Here is a 19668-nt window from a genome sequence, read left to right on the forward strand (position 1 = left end):
TCCAATCCTTTAGACAGACAGTAGGGTATATCTCCAGTCCTTTAGACAGACAGTAGGGTATATCTCCAGTCCTTTAAACAGACAGTAGGGTATATCTCCAGTCCTTTAGACAGATAGTAGGGTATATCTACACTCCAGTCTCTCCCTTTCTGATTAACAATTAAACAGGCTGTTCATCAGTGACCACAAAAGAAACAATATTTACTTCCAAAACAACTTTATTTAAATTTGCTTATTTTTTATTAGAAATCTGAAGGGCTTTAGAAAGTCATGCTGCATCACTGGTGCCTGGTCTGCCTAACAGAACTGTGTGTCTCTGTCTTTAAGCAGTAGACCATTTAGGTAGCTGGTTTCCCAGGATGACCTGTCTGTCCACTCCCGTCTCTGAGATGGCTGCCAGCCGGACCACGCCTCCACTGGACCCATCCCTCTCCATAGCCAGGGACAGGGCTGTCGGGGAAATAATATAGTTAACATGATAACAGGGCTGTCGGGGAAATAATATAGTTAACATGATAACAGGGCTGTCGGGGGGATAATATAGTTAACATGATAACAGGGCTGTCGGGGGGATAATATAGTTAACATGATAACAGGGACAGGGCTGTCGGGGGGATAATATAGTTAACATGATAACAGGGCTGTCGGGGGGATAATATAGTTAACATGATAACAGGGCTGTCGGGGGAATAATATAGTTAACATGATAACAGGGACAGGGCTGTCGGGGGGATAATATAGTTAACATGATAACAGGGACAGGGCTGTCGGGGGAATAATATAGTTAACATGATAACAGGGACAGGGCTGTCGGGGGGATAATATAGTTAACATGATAACAGGGCTGTCGGGGGGATAATATAGTTAACATGATAACAGGGCTGTCGGGGGAATAATATAGTTAACATGATAACAGGGCTGTCGGGGGGATAATATAGTTAACATGATAACAGGGACAGGGCTGTCGGGGGGATAATATAGTTAACATGATAACAGGGCTGTCGGGGGGATAATATAGTTAACATGATAACAGGGCTGTCGGGGGAATAATATAGTTAACATGATAACAGGGACAGGGCTGTCGGGGAAATAATATAGTTAACATGATAACAGGGCTGTCGGGGGGATAATATAGTTAACATGATAACAGGGCTGTCGGGGGGATAATATAGTTAACATGATAACAGGGCTGTCGGGGGAATAATATAGTTAACATGATAACAGGGACAGGGCTGTCGGGGGGATAATATAGTTAACATGATAACAGGGACAGGGCTGTCGGGGGAATAATATAGTTAACATGATAACAGGGCTGTCGGGGGAATAATATACTTAACATGATAACAGGGACAGGGCTGTCGGGGGAATAATATAGTTAACATGATAACAGGGCTGTCGGGGGAATAATATAGTTAACATGATAACAGGGCTGTCGGGGGGATAATATAGTTAACATGATAACAGGGACAGGGCTGTCGGGGGAATAATATAGTTAACATGATAACAGGGCTGTCGGGGGAATAATATAGTTAACATGATAACAGGGACAGGGCTGTCGGGGGGATAATATAGTTAACATGATAACAGGGACAGGGCTGTCGGGGGGATAATATAGTTAACATGATAACAGGGCTGTCGGGGGGATAATATAGTTAACATGATAACAGGGCTGTCGGGGGAATAATATAGTTAACATGATAACAGGGCTGTCGGGGGAATAATATAGTTAACATGATAACAGGGACAGGGCTGTCGGGGGAATAATATAGTTAACATGATAACAGGGACAGGGCTGTCGGGGGAATAATATAGTTAACATGATAACAGGGCTGTCGGGGGGATAATATAGTTAACATGATAACAGGGACAGGGCTGTCGGGGGAATAATATAGTTAACATGATAACAGGGCTGTCGGGGGAATAATATAGTTAACATGATAACAGGGACAGGGCTGTCGGGGGAATAATATAGTTAACATGATAACAGGGACAGGGCTGTCGGGGGAATAATATAGTTAACATGATAACAGGGCTGTCGGGGGAATAATATAGTTAACATGATAACAGGGACAGGGCTGTCGGGGGAATAATATAGTTAACATGATAACAGGGACAGGGCTGTCGGGGGGATAATATAGTTAACATGATAACAGGGCTGTCGGGGGGATAATATAGTTAACATGATAACAGGGACAGGGCTGTCGGGGGAATAATATAGTTAACATGATAACAGGGCTGTCGGGGGAATAATATAGTTAACATGATAACAGGGCTGTCGGGGGAATAATATAGTTAACATGATAACAGGGACAGGGCTGTCGGGGGAATAATATAGTTAACATGATAACAGGGACAGGGCTGTCGGGGAAATAATATAGTTAACATGATAACAGGGACAGGGCTGTCAGGGGAATAATATAGTTAACATGATAACAGGGACAGGGCTGTCGGGGGGATAATATAGTTAACATGATAACAGGGACAGGGCTGTCGGGGGAATAATATAGTTAACATGATAACAGGGACAGGGCTGTCGGGGGAATAATATAGTTAACATGATAACAGGGCTGTCGGGGGAATAATATAGTTAACATGATAACAGGGCTGTCAGGGGGATAATATAGTTAACATGATAACAGGGCTGTCGGGGGAATAATATAGTTAACATGATAACAGGGACAGGGCTGTCGGGGGGATAATATAGTTAACATGATAACAGGGCTGTCGGGAGGATAATATAGTTAACATGATAACAGGGCTGTCGGGGGAATAATATAGTTAACATGATAACAGGGACAGGGCTGTCGGGGGGATAATATAGTTAACATGATAACAGGGCTGTCGGGGGAATAATATAGTTAACATGATAACAGGGACAGGGCTGTCGGGGGGATAATATAGTTAACATGATAACAGGGACAGGGCTGTCGGGGGAATAATATAGTTAACATGATAACAGGGACAGGGCTGTCGGGGGAATAATATAGTTAACATGATAACAGGGCTGTCGGGGGAATAATATAGTTAACATGATAACAGGGCTGTCAGGGGGATAATATAGTTAACATGATAACAGGGCTGTCGGGGGAATAATATAGTTAACATGATAACAGGGACAGGGCTGTCGGGGGGATAATATAGTTAACATGATAACAGGGCTGTCGGGAGGATAATATAGTTAACATGATAACAGGGCTGTCGGGGAATAATATAGTTAACATGATAACAGGGACAGGGCTGTCGGGGGAATAATATAGTTAACATGATAACAGGGACAGGGCTGTCGGGGGGATAATATAGTTAACATGATAACAGGGACAGGGCTGTCGGGGGAATAATATAGTTAACATGATAACAGGGACAGGGCTGTCGGGGGGATAATATAGTTAACATGATAACAGGGCTGTCGGGGGAATAATATAGTTAACATGATAACAGGGCTGTCGGGGGGATAATATAGTTAACATGATAACAGGGACAGGGCTGTCGGGGGAATAATATAGTTAACATGATAACAGGGACAGGGCTGTCGGGGGAATAATATAGTTAACATGATAACAGGGCTGTCGGGGGGATAATATAGTTAACATGATAACAGGGACAGGGCTGTCGGGGGAATAATATAGTTAACATGATAACAGGGACAGGGCTGTCGGGGGGATAATATAGTTAACATGATAACAGGGACAGGGCTGTCGGGGGAATAATATAGTTAACATGATAACAGGGCTGTCGGGGGGATAATATAGTTAACATGATAACAGGGACAGGGCTGTCGGGGGGATAATATAGTTAACATGATAACAGGGACAGGGCTGTCGGGGGGATAATATAGTTAACATGATAACAGGGACAGGGCTGTCGGGGGAATAATATAGTTAACATGATAACAGGGACAGGGCTGTCGGGGGAATAATATAGTTAACATGATAACAGGGACAGGGCTGTCGGGGGAATAATATAGTTAACATGATAACAGGGACAGGGCTGTCGGGGGGATAATATAGTTAACATGATAACAGGGACAGGGCTGTCGGGGGGATAATATAGTTAACATGATAACAGGGACAGGGCTGTCGGGGGAATAATATAGTTAACATGATAACAGGGACAGGGCTGTCGGGGGGATAATATAGTTAACATGATAACAGGGCTGTCGGGGGAATAATATAGTTAACATGATAACAGGGACAGGGCTGTCGGGGGGATAATATAGTTAACATGATAACAGGGCTGTCGGGGGGATAATATAGTTAACATGATAACAGGGCTGTCGGGGGAATAATATAGTTAACATGATAACAGGGCTGTCGGGGGGATAATATAGTTAACATGATAACAGGGCTGTCGGGGGGATAATATAGTTAACATGATAACAGGGACAGGGCTGTCGGGGGGATAATATAGTTAACATGATAACAGGGACAGGGCTGTCGGGGGGATAATATAGTTAACATGATAACAGGGACAGGGCTGTCGGGGGGATAATATAGTTAACATGATAACAGGGACAGGGCTGTCGGGGGAATAATATAGTTAACATGATAACAGGGACAGGGCTGTCGGGGGGATAATATAGTTAACATGATAACAGGGCTGTCGGGGGAATAATATAGTTAACATGATAACAGGGCTGTCGGGGGGATAATATAGTTAACATGATAACAGGGACAGGGCTGTCGGGGGGATAATATAGTTAACATGATAACAGGGACAGGGCTGTCGGGGGGATAATATAGTTAACATGATAACAGGGACAGGGCTGTCGGGGGGATAATATAGTTAACATGATAACAGGGACAGGGCTGTCGGGGGGATAATATAGTTAACATGATAACAGGGACAGGGCTGTCGGGGGAATAATATAGTTAACATGATAACAGGGCTGTCGGGGGAATAATATAGTTAACATGATAACAGGGACAGGGCTGTCGGGGGGATAATATAGTTAACATGATAACAGGGCTGTCGGGGGAATAATATAGTTAACATGATAACAGGGCTGTCGGGGGGATAATATAGTTAACATGATAACAGGGCTGTCGGGGGGATAATATAGTTAACATGATAACAGGGACAGGGCTGTCGGGGGAATAATATAGTTAACATGATAACAGGGCTGTCGGAGGGATAATATAGTTAACATGATAACAGGGACAGGGCTGTCGGAGGGATAATATAGTTAACATGACAACAGGGACAGGGCTGTCGGGGGAATAATATAGTTAACATGATAACAGGGCTGTCGGGGGAATAATATAGTTAACATGATAACAGGGACAGGGCTGTCGGGGGAATAATATAGTTAACATGATAACAGGGACAGGGCTGTCGGGGGGATAATATAGTTAACATGATAACAGGGACAGGGCTGTCGGGGGAATAATATAGTTAACATGATAACAGGGACAGGGCTGTCGGGGGGATAATATAGTTAACATGATAACAGGGCTGTCGGGGGAATAATATAGTTAACATGATAACAGGGACAGGGCTGTCGGGGGGATAATATAGTTAACATTATAACAGGGACAGGGCTGTCGGGGGAATAATATAGTTAACATGATAACAGGGCTGTCGGGGGGATAATATAGTTAACATGATAACAGGGACAGGGCTGTCGGGGGGATAATATAGTTAACATGATAACAGGGACAGGGCTGTCGGGGGAATAATATAGTTAACATGATAACAGGGACAGGGCTGTCGGGGGAATAATATAGTTAACATGATAACAGGGCTGTCGGGGGAATAATATAGTTAACATGATAACAGGGACAGGGCTGTCGGGGGAATAATATAGTTAACATGATAACAGGGCTGTCGGGGGGATAATATAGTTAACATGATAACAGGGACAGGGCTGTCGGGGGAATAATATAGTTAACATGATAACAGGGCTGTCGGGGGAATAATATAGTTAACATGATAACAGGGACAGGGCTGTCGGGGGAATAATATAGTTAACATGATAACAGGGACAGGGCTGTCGGGGGAATAATATAGTTAACATGATAACAGGGACAGGGCTGTCGGGGGAATAATATAGTTAACATGATAACAGGGACAGGGCTGTCGGGGGGATAATATAGTTAACATGATAACAGGGCTGTCGGGGGAATAATATAGTTAACATGATAACAGGGACAGGGCTGTCGGGGGGATAATATAGTTAACATGATAACAGGGCTGTCGGGGGAATAATATAGTTAACATGATAACAGGGCTGTCGGGGGAATAATATAGTTAACATGATAACAGGGCTGTCGGGGGAATAATATAGTTAACATGATAACAGGGACAGGGCTGTCGGGGGAATAATATAGTTAACATGATAACAGGGCTGTCGGGGGAATAATATAGTTAACATGATAACAGGGACAGGGCTGTCGGGGGAATAATATAGTTAACATGATAACAGGGACAGGGCTGTCGGGGGGATAATATAGTTAACATGATAACAGGGCTGTCGGGGGGATAATATAGTTAACATGATAACAGGGACAGGGCTGTCGGGGGGATAATATAGTTAACATGATAACAGGGCTGTCGGGGGGATAATATAGTTAACATGATAACAGGGACAGGGCTGTCGGGGGGATAATATAGTTAACATGATAACAGGGCTGTCGGGGGGATAATATAGTTAACATGATAACAGGGACAGGGCTGTCGGGGGGATAATATAGTTAACATGATAACAGGGCTGTCGGGGGGATAATATAGTTAACATGATAACAGGGACAGGGCTGTCGGGGGGATAATATAGTTAACATGATAACAGGGCTGTCGGGGGGATAATATAGTTAACATGATAACAGGGCTGTCGGGGGAATAATATAGTTAACATGATAACAGGGACAGGGCTGTCGGGGGGATAATATAGTTAACATGATAACAGGGACAGGGCTGTCGGGGGGATAATATAGTTAACATGATAACAGGGCTGTCGGGGGGATAATATAGTTAACATGATAACAGGGCTGTCGGGGGAATAATATAGTTAACATGATAACAGGGACAGGGCTGTCGGGGGGATAATATAGTTAACATTATAACAGGGACAGGGCTGTCGGGGGAATAATATAGTTAACATGATAACAGGGACAGGGCTGTCGGGGGGATAATATAGTTAACATTATAACAGGGACAGGGCTGTCGGGGGAATAATATAGTTAACATGATAACAGGGCTGTCGGGGGAATAATATAGTTAACATGATAACAGGGACAGGGCTGTCGGGGGAATAATATAGTTAACATGATAACAGGGCTGTCGGGGGGATAATATAGTTAACATGATAACAGGGCTGTCGGGGGAATAATATAGTTAACATGATAACAGGGCTGTCGGGGGAATAATATAGTTAACATGATAACAGGGACAGGGCTGTCGGGGGGATAATATAGTTAACATGATAACAGGGCTGTCGGGGGAATAATATAGTTAACATGATAACAGGGACAGGGCTGTCGGGGGAATAATATAGTTAACATGATAACAGGGCTGTCGGGGGAATAATATAGTTAACATGATAACAGGGACAGGGCTGTCGGGGGAATAATATAGTTAACATGATAACAGGGCTGTCGGGGGAATAATATAGTTAACATGATAACAGGGCTGTCGGGGGAATAATATAGTTAACATGATAACAGGGACAGGGCTGTCGGGGGGATAATATAGTTAACATGATAACAGGGCTGTCGGGGGAATAATATAGTTAACATGATAACAGGGACAGGGCTGTCGGGGGAATAATATAGTTAACATGATAACAGGGCTGTCGGGGGAATAATATAGTTAACATGATAACAGGGACAGGGCTGTCGGGGGGATAATATAGTTAACATGATAACAGGGACAGGGCTGTCGGGGGAATAATATAGTTAACATGATAACAGGGCTGTCGGGGGGATAATATAGTTAACATGATAACAGGGACAGGGCTGTCGGGGGAATAATATAGTTAACATGATAACAGGGCTGTCGGGGGAATAATATAGTTAACATGATAACAGGGACAGGGCTGTCGGGGGAATAATATAGTTAACATGATAACAGGGCTGTCGGGGGAATAATATAGTTAACATGATAACAGGGACAGGGCTGTCGGGGGAATAATATAGTTAACATGATAACAGGGACAGGGCTGTCGGGGGGATAATATAGTTAACATGATAACAGGGACAGGGCTGTCGGGGGGATAATATAGTTAACATGATAACAGGGACAGGGCTGTCGGGGGGATAATATAGTTAACATGATAACAGGGACAGGGCTGTCGGGGGAATAATATAGTTAACATGATAACAGGGACAGGGCTGTCGGGGGGATAATATAGTTAACATGATAACAGGGACAGGGCTGTCGGGGGGATAATATAGTTAACATGATAACAGGGACAGGGCTGTCGGGGGGATAATATAGTTAACATGATAACAGGGACAGGGCTGTCGGGGGGATAATATAGTTAACATGATAACAGGGACAGGGCTGTCGGGGGAATAATATAGTTAACATGATAACAGGGCTGTCGGGGGAATAATATAGTTAACATGATAACAGGGCTGTCGGGGGAATAATATAGTTAACATGATAACAGGGACAGGGCTGTCGGGGGAATAATATAGTTAACATGATAACAGGGACAGGGCTGTCGGGGGGATAATATAGTTAACATGATAACAGGGACAGGGCTGTCGGGGGAATAATATAGTTAACATGATAACAGGGCTGTCGGGGGGATAATATAGTTAACATGATAACAGGGACAGGGCTGTCGGGGGAATAATATAGTTAACATGATAACAGGGACAGGGCTGTCGGGGGGATAATATAGTTAACATGATAACAGGGCTGTCAGGGGAATAATATAGTTAACATGATAACAGGGACAGGGCTGTCGGGGGAATAATATAGTTAACATGATAACAGGGCTGTCGGGGGAATAATATAGTTAACATGATAACAGGGACAGGGCTGTCGGGGGGATAATATAGTTAACATGATAACAGGGCTGTCGGGGGGATAATATAGTTAACATGATAACAGGGCTGTCGGGGGGATAATATAGTTAACATGATAACAGGGCTGTCGGGGGAATAATATAGTTAACATGATAACAGGGCTGTCGGGGGAATAATATAGTTAACATGATAACAGGGACAGGGCTGTCGGGGAAATAATATAGTTAACATGATAACAGGGACAGGGCTGTCGGGGGGATAATATAGTTAACATGATAACAGGGACAGGGCTGTCGGGGGAATAATATAGTTAACATGATAACAGGGACAGGGCTGTCGGGGGGATAATATAGTTAACATGATAACAGGGACAGGGCTGTCGGGGGAATAATATAGTTAACATGATAACAGGGCTGTCGGGGGGATAATATAGTTAACATGATAACAGGGCTGTCGGGGGGATAATATAGTTAACATGATAACAGGGCTGTCGGGGGGATAATATAGTTAACATGATAACAGGGCTGTCGGGGGAATAATATAGTTAACATGATAACAGGGACAGGGCTGTCGGGGGAATAATATAGTTAACATGATAACAGGGACAGGGCTGTCGGGGGAATAATATAGTTAACATGATAACAGGGACAGGGCTGTCGGGGGGATAATATAGTTAACATGATAACAGGGCTGTCGGGGGAATAATATAGTTAACATGATAACAGGGACAGGGCTGTCGGGGGAATAATATAGTTAACATGATAACAGGGCTGTCGGGGGAATAATATAGTTAACATGATAACAGGGACAGGGCTGTCGGGGGGATAATATAGTTAACATGATAACAGGGCTGTCGGGGGAATAATATAGTTAACATGATAACAGGGACAGGGCTGTCGGGGGGATAATATAGTTAACATGATAACAGGGCTGTCGGGGGAATAATATAGTTAACATGATAACAGGGCTGTCGGGGGAATAATATAGTTAACATGATAACAGGGACAGGGCTGTCGGGGAAATAATATAGTTAACATGATAACAGGGACAGGGCTGTCGGGGGGATAATATAGTTAACATGATAACAGGGACAGGGCTGTCGGGGGAATAATATAGTTAACATGATAACAGGGCTGTCGGGGGAATAATATAGTTAACATGATAACAGGGACAGGGCTGTCGGGGGGATAATATAGTTAACATGATAACAGGGACAGGGCTGTCGGGGGAATAATATAGTTAACATGATAACAGGGCTGTCGGGGGGATAATATAGTTAACATGATAACAGGGCTGTCGGGGAAATAATATAGTTAACATGATAACAGGGCTGTCGGGGGAATAATATAGTTAACATGATAACAGGGACAGGGCTGTCGGGGAAATAATATAGTTAACATGATAACAGGGACAGGGCTGTCGGGGGGATAATATAGTTAACATGATAACAGGGACAGGGCTGTCGGGGGAATAATATAGTTAACATGATAACAGGGCTGTCGGGGGAATAATATAGTTAACATGATAACAGGGACAGGGCTGTCGGGGGGATAATATAGTTAACATGATAACAGGGACAGGGCTGTCGGGGGAATAATATAGTTAACATGATAACAGGGCTGTCGGGGGAATAATATAGTTAACATGATAACAGGGACAGGGCTGTCGGGGGGATAATATAGTTAACATGATAACAGGGCTGTCGGGGGGATAATATAGTTAACATGATAACAGGGCTGTCGGGGAAATAATATAGTTAACATGATAACAGGGCTGTCGGGGGGATAATATAGTTAACATGATAACAGGGCTGTCGGGGGGATAATATAGTTAACATGATAACAGGGACAGGGCTGTCGGGGGAATAATATAGTTAACATGATAACAGGGCTGTCGGGGGAATAATATAGTTAACATGATAACAGGGACAGGGCTGTCGGGGGGATAATATAGTTAACATGATAACAGGGCTGTCGGGGGAATAATATAGTTAACATGATAACAGGGACAGGGCTGTCGGGGGAATAATATAGTTAACATGATAACAGGGCTGTCGGGGGGATAATATAGTTAACATGATAACAGGGACAGGGCTGTCGGGGGAATAATATAGTTAACATGATAACAGGGCTGTCGGGGGAATAATATAGTTAACATGATAACAGGGCTGTCGGGGGAATAATATAGTTAACATGATAACAGGGCTGTCGGGGGAATAATATAGTTAACATGATAACAGGGCTGTCGGGGGAATAATATAGTTAACATGATAACAGGGCTGTCGGGGGAATAATATAGTTAACATGATAACAGGGCTGTCGGGGGAATAATATAGTTAACATGATAACAGGGACAGGGCTGTCGGGGGAATAATATAGTTAACATGATAACAGGGACAAGGCTGTCGGGGGGATAATATAGTTAACATGATAACAGGGACAGGGCTGTCGGGGGAATAATATAGTTAACATGATAACAGGGACAGGGCTGTCGGGGAAATAATATAGTTAACATGATAACAGGGCTGTCGGGGGGATAATATAGTTAACATGATAACAGGGACAGGGCTGTCGGGGGGATAATATAGTTAACATGATAACAGGGCTGTCGGGGGAATAATATAGTTAACATGATAACAGGGACAGGGCTGTCGGGGGGATAATATAGTTAACATGATAACAGGGACAGGGCTGTCGGGGGAATAATATAGTTAACATGATAACAGGGCTGTCGGGGGGATAATATAGTTAACATGATAACAGGGCTGTCGGGGGGATAATATAGTTAACATGATAACAGGGACAGGGCTGTCGGGGGAATAATATAGTTAACATGATAACAGGGCTGTCGGGGGGATAATATAGTTAACATGATAACAGGGACAGGGCTGTCGGGGGAATAATATAGTTAACATGATAACAGGGCTGTCGGGGGAATAATATAGTTAACATGATAACAGGGACAGGGCTGTCAGGGGAATAATATAGTTAACATGATAACAGGGCTGTCGGGGGGATAATATAGTTAACATGATAACAGGGACAGGGCTGTCGGGGGAATAATATAGTTAACATGATAACAGGGCTGTCGGGGGAATAATATAGTTAACATGATAACAGGGCTGTCGGGGGGATAATATAGTTAACATGATAACAGGGACAGGGCTGTCGGGGGATAATATAGTTAACATGATAACAGGGCTGTCGGGGGAATAATATAGTTAACATGATAACAGGGCTGTCGGGGGAATAATATAGTTAACATGATAACAGGGCTGTCGGGGGGATAATATAGTTAACATGATAACAGGGACAGGGCTGTCGGGGGAATAATATAGTTAACATGATAACAGGGACAGGGCTGTCGGGGGGATAATATAGTTAACATGATAACAGGGCTGTCGGGGGAATAATATAGTTAACATGATAACAGGGCTGTCGGGGGAATAATATAGTTAACATGATAACAGGGCTGTCGGGGGGATAATATAGTTAACATGATAACAGGGACAGGGCTGTCGGGGGAATAATATAGTTAACATGATAACAGGGACAGGGCTGTCGGGGGAATAATATAGTTAACATGATAACAGGGACAGGGCTGTCGGGGGAATAATATAGTTAACATGATAACAGGGACAGGGCTGTCGGGGGGATAATATAGTTAACATGATAACAGGGCTGTCGGGGGAATAATATAGTTAACATGATAACAGGGACAGGGCTGTCGGGGGAATAATATAGTTAACATGATAACAGGGCTGTCGGGGGAATAATATAGTTAACATGATAACAGGGCTGTCGGGGGGATAATATAGTTAACATGATAACAGGGACAGGGCTGTCGGGGGGATAATATAGTTAACATGATAACAGGGACAGGGCTGTCGGGGGAATAATATAGTTAACATGATAACAGGGACAGGGCTGTCGGGGGAATAATATAGTTAACATGATAACAGGGCTGTCGGGGGAATAATATAGTTAACATGATAACAGGGCTGTCGGGGGAATAATATAGTTAACATGATAACAGGGACAGGGCTGTCGGGGGGATAATATAGTTAACATGATAACAGGGCTGTCGGGGGGATAATATAGTTAACATGATAACAGGGACAGGGCTGTCGGGGGGATAATATAGTTAACATGATAACAGGGCTGTCGGGGGAATAATATAGTTAACATGATAACAGGGACAGGGCTGTCGGGGGGATAATATAGTTAACATGATAACAGGGCTGTCGGGGGGATAATATAGTTAACATGATAACAGGGACAGGGCTGTCGGGGGGATAATATAGTTAACATGATAACAGGGACAGGGCTGTCGGGGGAATAATATAGTTAACATGATAACAGGGCTGTCGGGGGGATAATATAGTTAACATGATAACAGGGCTGTCGGGGAAATAATATAGTTAACATGATAACAGGGACAGGGCTGTCGGGGGAATAATATAGTTAACATGATAACAGGGACAGGGCTGTCGGGGGGATAATATAGTTAACATGATAACAGGGACAGGGCTGTCGGGGGAATAATATAGTTAACATGATAACAGGGACAGGGCTGTCGGGGAAATAATATAGTTAACATGATAACAGGGACAGGGCTGTCGGGGGAATAATATAGTTAACATGATAACAGGGACAGGGCTGTCGGGGGGATAATATAGTTAACATGATAACAGGGACAGGGCTGTCGGGGGATAATATAGTTAACATGATAACAGGGCTGTCGGGGGGATAATATAGTTAACATGATAACAGGGACAGGGCTGTCGGGGGAATAATATAGTTAACATGATAACAGGGCTGTCGGGGGGATAATATAGTTAACATGATAACAGGGACAGGGCTGTCGGGGAAATAATATAGTTAACATGATAACAGGGCTGTCGGGGGAATAATATAGTTAACATGATAACAGGGACAGGGCTGTCGGGGGAATAATATAGTTAACATGATAACAGGGACAGGGCTGTCGGGGGAATAATATAGTTAACATGATAACAGGGCTGTCGGGGGGATAATATAGTTAACATGATAACAGGGCTGTCGGGGGGATAATATAGTTAACATGATAACAGGGACAGGGCTGTCGGGGGAATAATATAGTTAACATGATAACAGGGACAGGGCTGTCGGGGGGATAATATAGTTAACATGATAACAGGGACAGGGCTGTCGGGGGAATAATATAGTTAACATGATAACAGGGCTGTCGGGGGAATAATATAGTTAACATGATAACAGGGACAGGGCTGTCGGGGGAATAATATAGTTAACATGATAACAGGGCTGTCGGGGGGATAATATAGTTAACATGATAACAGGGACAGGGCTGTCGGGGGGATAATATAGTTAACATGATAACAGGGACAGGGCTGTCGGGGGAATAATATAGTTAACATGATAACAGGGCTGTCGGGGGGATAATATAGTTAACATGATAACAGGGCTGTCGGGGGAATAATATAGTTAACATGATAACAGGGACAGGGCTGTCGGGGGGATAATATAGTTAACATGATAACAGGGACAGGGCTGTCGGGGGAATAATATAGTTAACATGATAACAGGGACAGGGCTGTCGGGGGAATAATATAGTTAACATGATAACAGGGCTGTCGGGGGAATAATATAGTTAACATGATAACAGGGACAGGGCTGTCGGGGGAATAATATAGTTAACATGATAACAGGGCTGTCGGGGGGATAATATAGTTAACATGATAACAGGGACAGGGCTGTCGGGGGGATAATATAGTTAACATGATAACAGGGCTGTCGGGGGAATAATATAGTTAACATGATAACAGGGACAGGGCTGTCGGGGGGATAATATAGTTAACATGATAACAGGGCTGTCGGGGGGATAATATAGTTAACATGATAACAGGGCTGTCGGGGGGATAATATAGTTAACATGATAACAGGGCTGTCGGGGAATAATATAGTTAACATGATAACAGGGACAGGGCTGTCGGGGGAATAATATAGTTAACATGATAACAGGGACAGGGCTGTCGGGGGAATAATATAGTTAACATGATAACAGGGACAGGGCTGTCGGGGGGATAATATAGTTAACATGATAACAGGGCTGTCGGGGGGATAATATAGTTAACATGATAACAGGGACAGGGCTGTCGGGGGGATAATATAGTTAACATGATAACAGGGCTGTCGGGGGAATAATATAGTTAACATGATAACAGGGACAGGGCTGTCGGGGGAATAATATAGTTAACATGATAACAGGGACAGGGCTGTCGGGGGAATAATATAGTTAACATGATAACAGGGACAGGGCTGTCGGGGGGATAATATAGTTAACATGATAACAGGGACAGGGCTGTCGGGGGAATAATATAGTTAACATGATAACAGGGACAGGGCTGTCGGGGGAATAATATAGTTAACATGATAACAGGGACAGGGCTGTCGGGGGGATAATATAGTTAACATGATAACAGGGACAGGGCTGTCGGGGGAATAATATAGTTAACATGATAACAGGGACAGGGCTGTCGGGGGAATAATATAGTTAACATGATAACAGGGCTGTCGGGGGAATAATATAGTTAACATGATAACAGGGACAGGGCTGTCGGGGGGATAATATAGTTAACATGATAACAGGGACAGGGCTGTCGGGGGGATAATATAGTTAACATGATAACAGGGCTGTCGGGGGAATAATATAGTTAACATGATAACAGGGCTGTCGGGGGAATAATATAGTTAACATGATAACAGGGCTGTCGGGGGAATAATATAGTTAACATGATAACAGGGCTGTCGGGGGAATAATATAGTTAACATGATAACAGGGCTGTCGGGGGAATAATATAGTTAACATGATAACAGGGCTGTCGGGGGGATAATATAGTTAACATGATAACAGGGCTGTCGGGGGGATAATATAGTTAACATGATAACAGGGACAGGGCTGTCGGGGGAATAATATAGTTAACATGATAACAGGGCTGTCGGGGGGATAATATAGTTAACATGATAACAGGGACAGGGCTGTCGGGGGGATAATATAGTTAACATGATAACAGGGCTGTCGGGGGAATAATATAGTTAACATGATAACAGGGACAGGGCTGTCGGGGGAATAATATAGTTAACATGATAACAGGGACAGGGCTGTCGGGGGAATAATATAGTTAACATGATAACAGGGCTGTCGGGGGAATAATATAGTTAACATGATAACAGGGCTGTCAGGGGGATAATATAGTTAACATGATAACAGGGACAGGGCTGTCGGGGGGATAATATAGTTAACATGATAACAGGGACAGGGCTGTCGGGGGGATAATATAGTTAACATGATAACAGGGCTGTCGGGGGAATAATATAGTTAACATGATAACAGGGACAGGGCTGTCGGGGGGATAATATAGTTAACATGATAACAGGGCTGTCGGGGGAATAATATAGTTAACATGATAACAGGGCTGTCGGGGGAATAATATAGTTAACATGATAACAGGGACAGGGCTGTCGGGGGGATAATATAGTTAACATGATAACAGGGCTGTCGGGGGAATAATATAGTTAACATGATAACAGGGACAGGGCTGTCGGGGGGATAATATAGTTAACATGATAACAGGGACAGGGCTGTCGGGGGGATAATATAGTTAACATGATAACAGGGCTGTCGGGGGAATAATATAGTTAACATGATAACAGGGCTGTCGGGGGAATAATATAGTTAACATGATAACAGGGACAGGGCTGTCGGGGGAATAATATAGTTAACATGATAACAGGGACAGGGCTGTCGGGGGGATAATATAGTTAACATGATAACAGGGACAGGGCTGTCGGGGGAATAATATAGTTAACATGATAACAGGGACAGGGCTGTCGGGGGGATAATATAGTTAACATGATAACAGGGACAGGGCTGTCGGGGGGATAATATAGTTAACATGATAACAGGGACAGGGCTGTCGGGGGAATAATATAGTTAACATGATAACAGGGACAGGGCTGTCGGGGGAATAATATAGTTAACATGATAACAGGGCTGTCGGGGGAATAATATAGTTAACATGATAACAGGGACAGGGCTGTCGGGGGAATAATATAGTTAACATGATAACAGGGACAGGGCTGTCGGGGGGATAATATAGTTAACATGATAACAGGGACAGGGCTGTCGGGGGGATAATATAGTTAACATGATAACAGGGCTGTCGGGGGGATAATATAGTTAACATGATAACAGGGACAGGGCTGTCGGGGGAATAATATAGTTAACATGATAACAGGGACAGGGCTGTCGGGGGAATAATATAGTTAACATGATAACAGGGACAGGGCTGTCGGGGGAATAATATAGTTAACATGATAACAGGGACAGGGCTGTCAGGGGAATAATATAGTTAACATGATAACAGGGCTGTCGGGGGGATAATATAGTTAACATGATAACAGGGACAGGGCTGTCAGGGGAATAATATAGTTAACATGATAACAGGGCTGTCGGGGGGATAATATAGTTAACATGATAACAGGGACAGGGCTGTCGGGGGAATAATATAGTTAACATGATAACAGGGCTGTCGGGGGAATAATATAGTTAACATGATAACAGGGCTGTCGGGGGAATAATATAGTTAACATGATAACAGGGCTGTCGGGGGAATAATATAGTTAACATGATAACAGGGACAGGGCTGTCGGGGGAATAATATAGTTAACATGATAACAGGGACAGGGCTGTCGGGGGGATAATATAGTTAACATGATAACAGGGCTGTCGGGGGGATAATATAGTTAACATGATAACAGGGACAGGGCTGTCGGGGGAATAATATAGTTAACATGATAACAGGGACAGGGCTGTCGGGGGGATAATATAGTTAACATGATAACAGGGACAGGGCTGTCGGGGGGATAATATAGTTAACATGATAACAGGGCTGTCGGGGGGATAATATAGTTAACATGATAACAGGGCTGTCGGGGGGATAATATAGTTAACATGATAACAGGGACAGGGCTGTCGGGGGAATAATATAGTTAACATGATAACAGGGACAGGGCTGTCGGGGGGATAATATAGTTAACATGATAACAGGGCTGTCGGGGGAATAATATAGTTAACATGATAACAGGGACAGGGCTGTCGGGGGAATAATATAGTTAACATGATAACAGGGCTGTCGGGGGAATAATATAGTTAACATGATAACAGGGACAGGGCTGTCGGGGGAATAATATAGTTAACATGATAACAGGGACAGGGCTGTCGGGGGAATAATATAGTTAACATGATAACAGGGCTGTCGGGGGGATAATATAGTTAACATGATAACAGGGACAGGGCTGTCGGGGGGATAATATAGTTAACATGATAACAGGGACAGGGCTGTCGGGGGGATAATATAGTTAACATGATAACAGGGCTGTCGGGGGGATAATATAGTTAACATGATAACAGGGACAGGGCTGTCGGGGGAATAATATAGTTAACATGATAACAGGGACAGGGCTGTCGGGGGAATAATATAGTTAACATGATAACAGGGACAGGGCTGTCGGGGGAATAATATAGTTAACATGATAACAGGGCTGTCGGGGGAATAATATAGTTAACATGATAACAGGGCTGTCGGGGGAATAATATAGTTAACATGATAACAGGGACAGGGCTGTCGGGGGGATAATATAGTTAACATGATAACAGGGCTGTCGGGGGAATAATATAGTTAACATGATAACAGGGACAGGGCTGTCGGGGGAATAATATAGTTAACATGATAACAGGGACAGGGCTGTCGGGGGAATAATATAGTTAACATGATAACAGGGACAGGGCTGTCGGGGGAATAATATAGTTAACATGATAACAGGGCTGTCGGGGAATAATATAGTTAACATGATAACAGGGCTGTCGGGGGAATAATATAGTTAACATGATAACAGGGACAGGGCTGTCGGGGGGATAATATAGTTAACATGATAACAGGGACAGGGCTGTCGGGGGAATAATATAGTTAACATGATAACAGGGCTGTCGGGGGGATAATATAGTTAACATGATAACAGGGACAGGGCTGTCGGGGGGATAATATAGTTAACATGATAACAGGGACAGGGCTGTCGGGGAATAATATAGTTAACATGATAACAGGGCTGTCGGGGGAATAATATAGTTAACATGATAACAGGGCTGTCGGGGGAATAATATAGTTAACATGATAACAGGGCTGTCGGGGGAATAATATAGTTAACATGATAACAGGGCTGTCGGGGGAATAATATAGTTAACATGATAACAGGGCTGTCGGGGGGATAATATAGTTAACATGATAACAGGGCTGTCGGGGGAATAATATAGTTAACATGATAACAGGGACAGGGCTGTCGGGGGAATAATATAGTTAACATGATAACAGGGACAGGGCTGTCGGGGGGATAATATAGTTAACATGATAACAGGGCTGTCAGGGGGAATAATATAGTTAACATGATAACAGGGACAGGGCTGTCGGGGGGATAATATAGTTAACATGATAACAGGGCTGTCGGGGGGATAATATAGTTAACATGATAACAGGGACAGGGCTGTCGGGGGGATAATATAGTTAACATGATAACAGGGCTGTCGGGGGAATAATATAGTTAACATGATAACAGGGACAGGGCTGTCGGGGGGATAATATAGT

At 43.6% G+C, this 19668-nt stretch overlaps 1 protein-coding gene across 1 annotated transcript in view; it reads right to left on the reverse strand.

Moving 5' to 3' along the window:
• Positions 1-200: 200 nt before the first annotated feature.
• LOC100135883 (proteasome subunit beta type-6) overlaps positions 201-19668 on the reverse strand; it is a 94765-nt gene continuing 75297 nt past the window's right edge. Inside the window, exon 6 of the mRNA XM_036986995.2 lies at positions 201-450. Within this exon, the coding sequence (XP_036842890.1) occupies positions 323-450 (128 nt within the window). The 3' untranslated portion in view covers positions 201-322. The remainder of the gene's footprint in view (positions 451-19668) is intronic.

This window comes from Oncorhynchus mykiss, chromosome 9 (assembly GCF_057628025.1).
Source record: "Oncorhynchus mykiss isolate SJ-2025 chromosome 9, ASM5762802v1, whole genome shotgun sequence".
Lineage (NCBI taxonomy): Eukaryota > Metazoa > Chordata > Actinopteri > Salmoniformes > Salmonidae > Oncorhynchus > Oncorhynchus mykiss.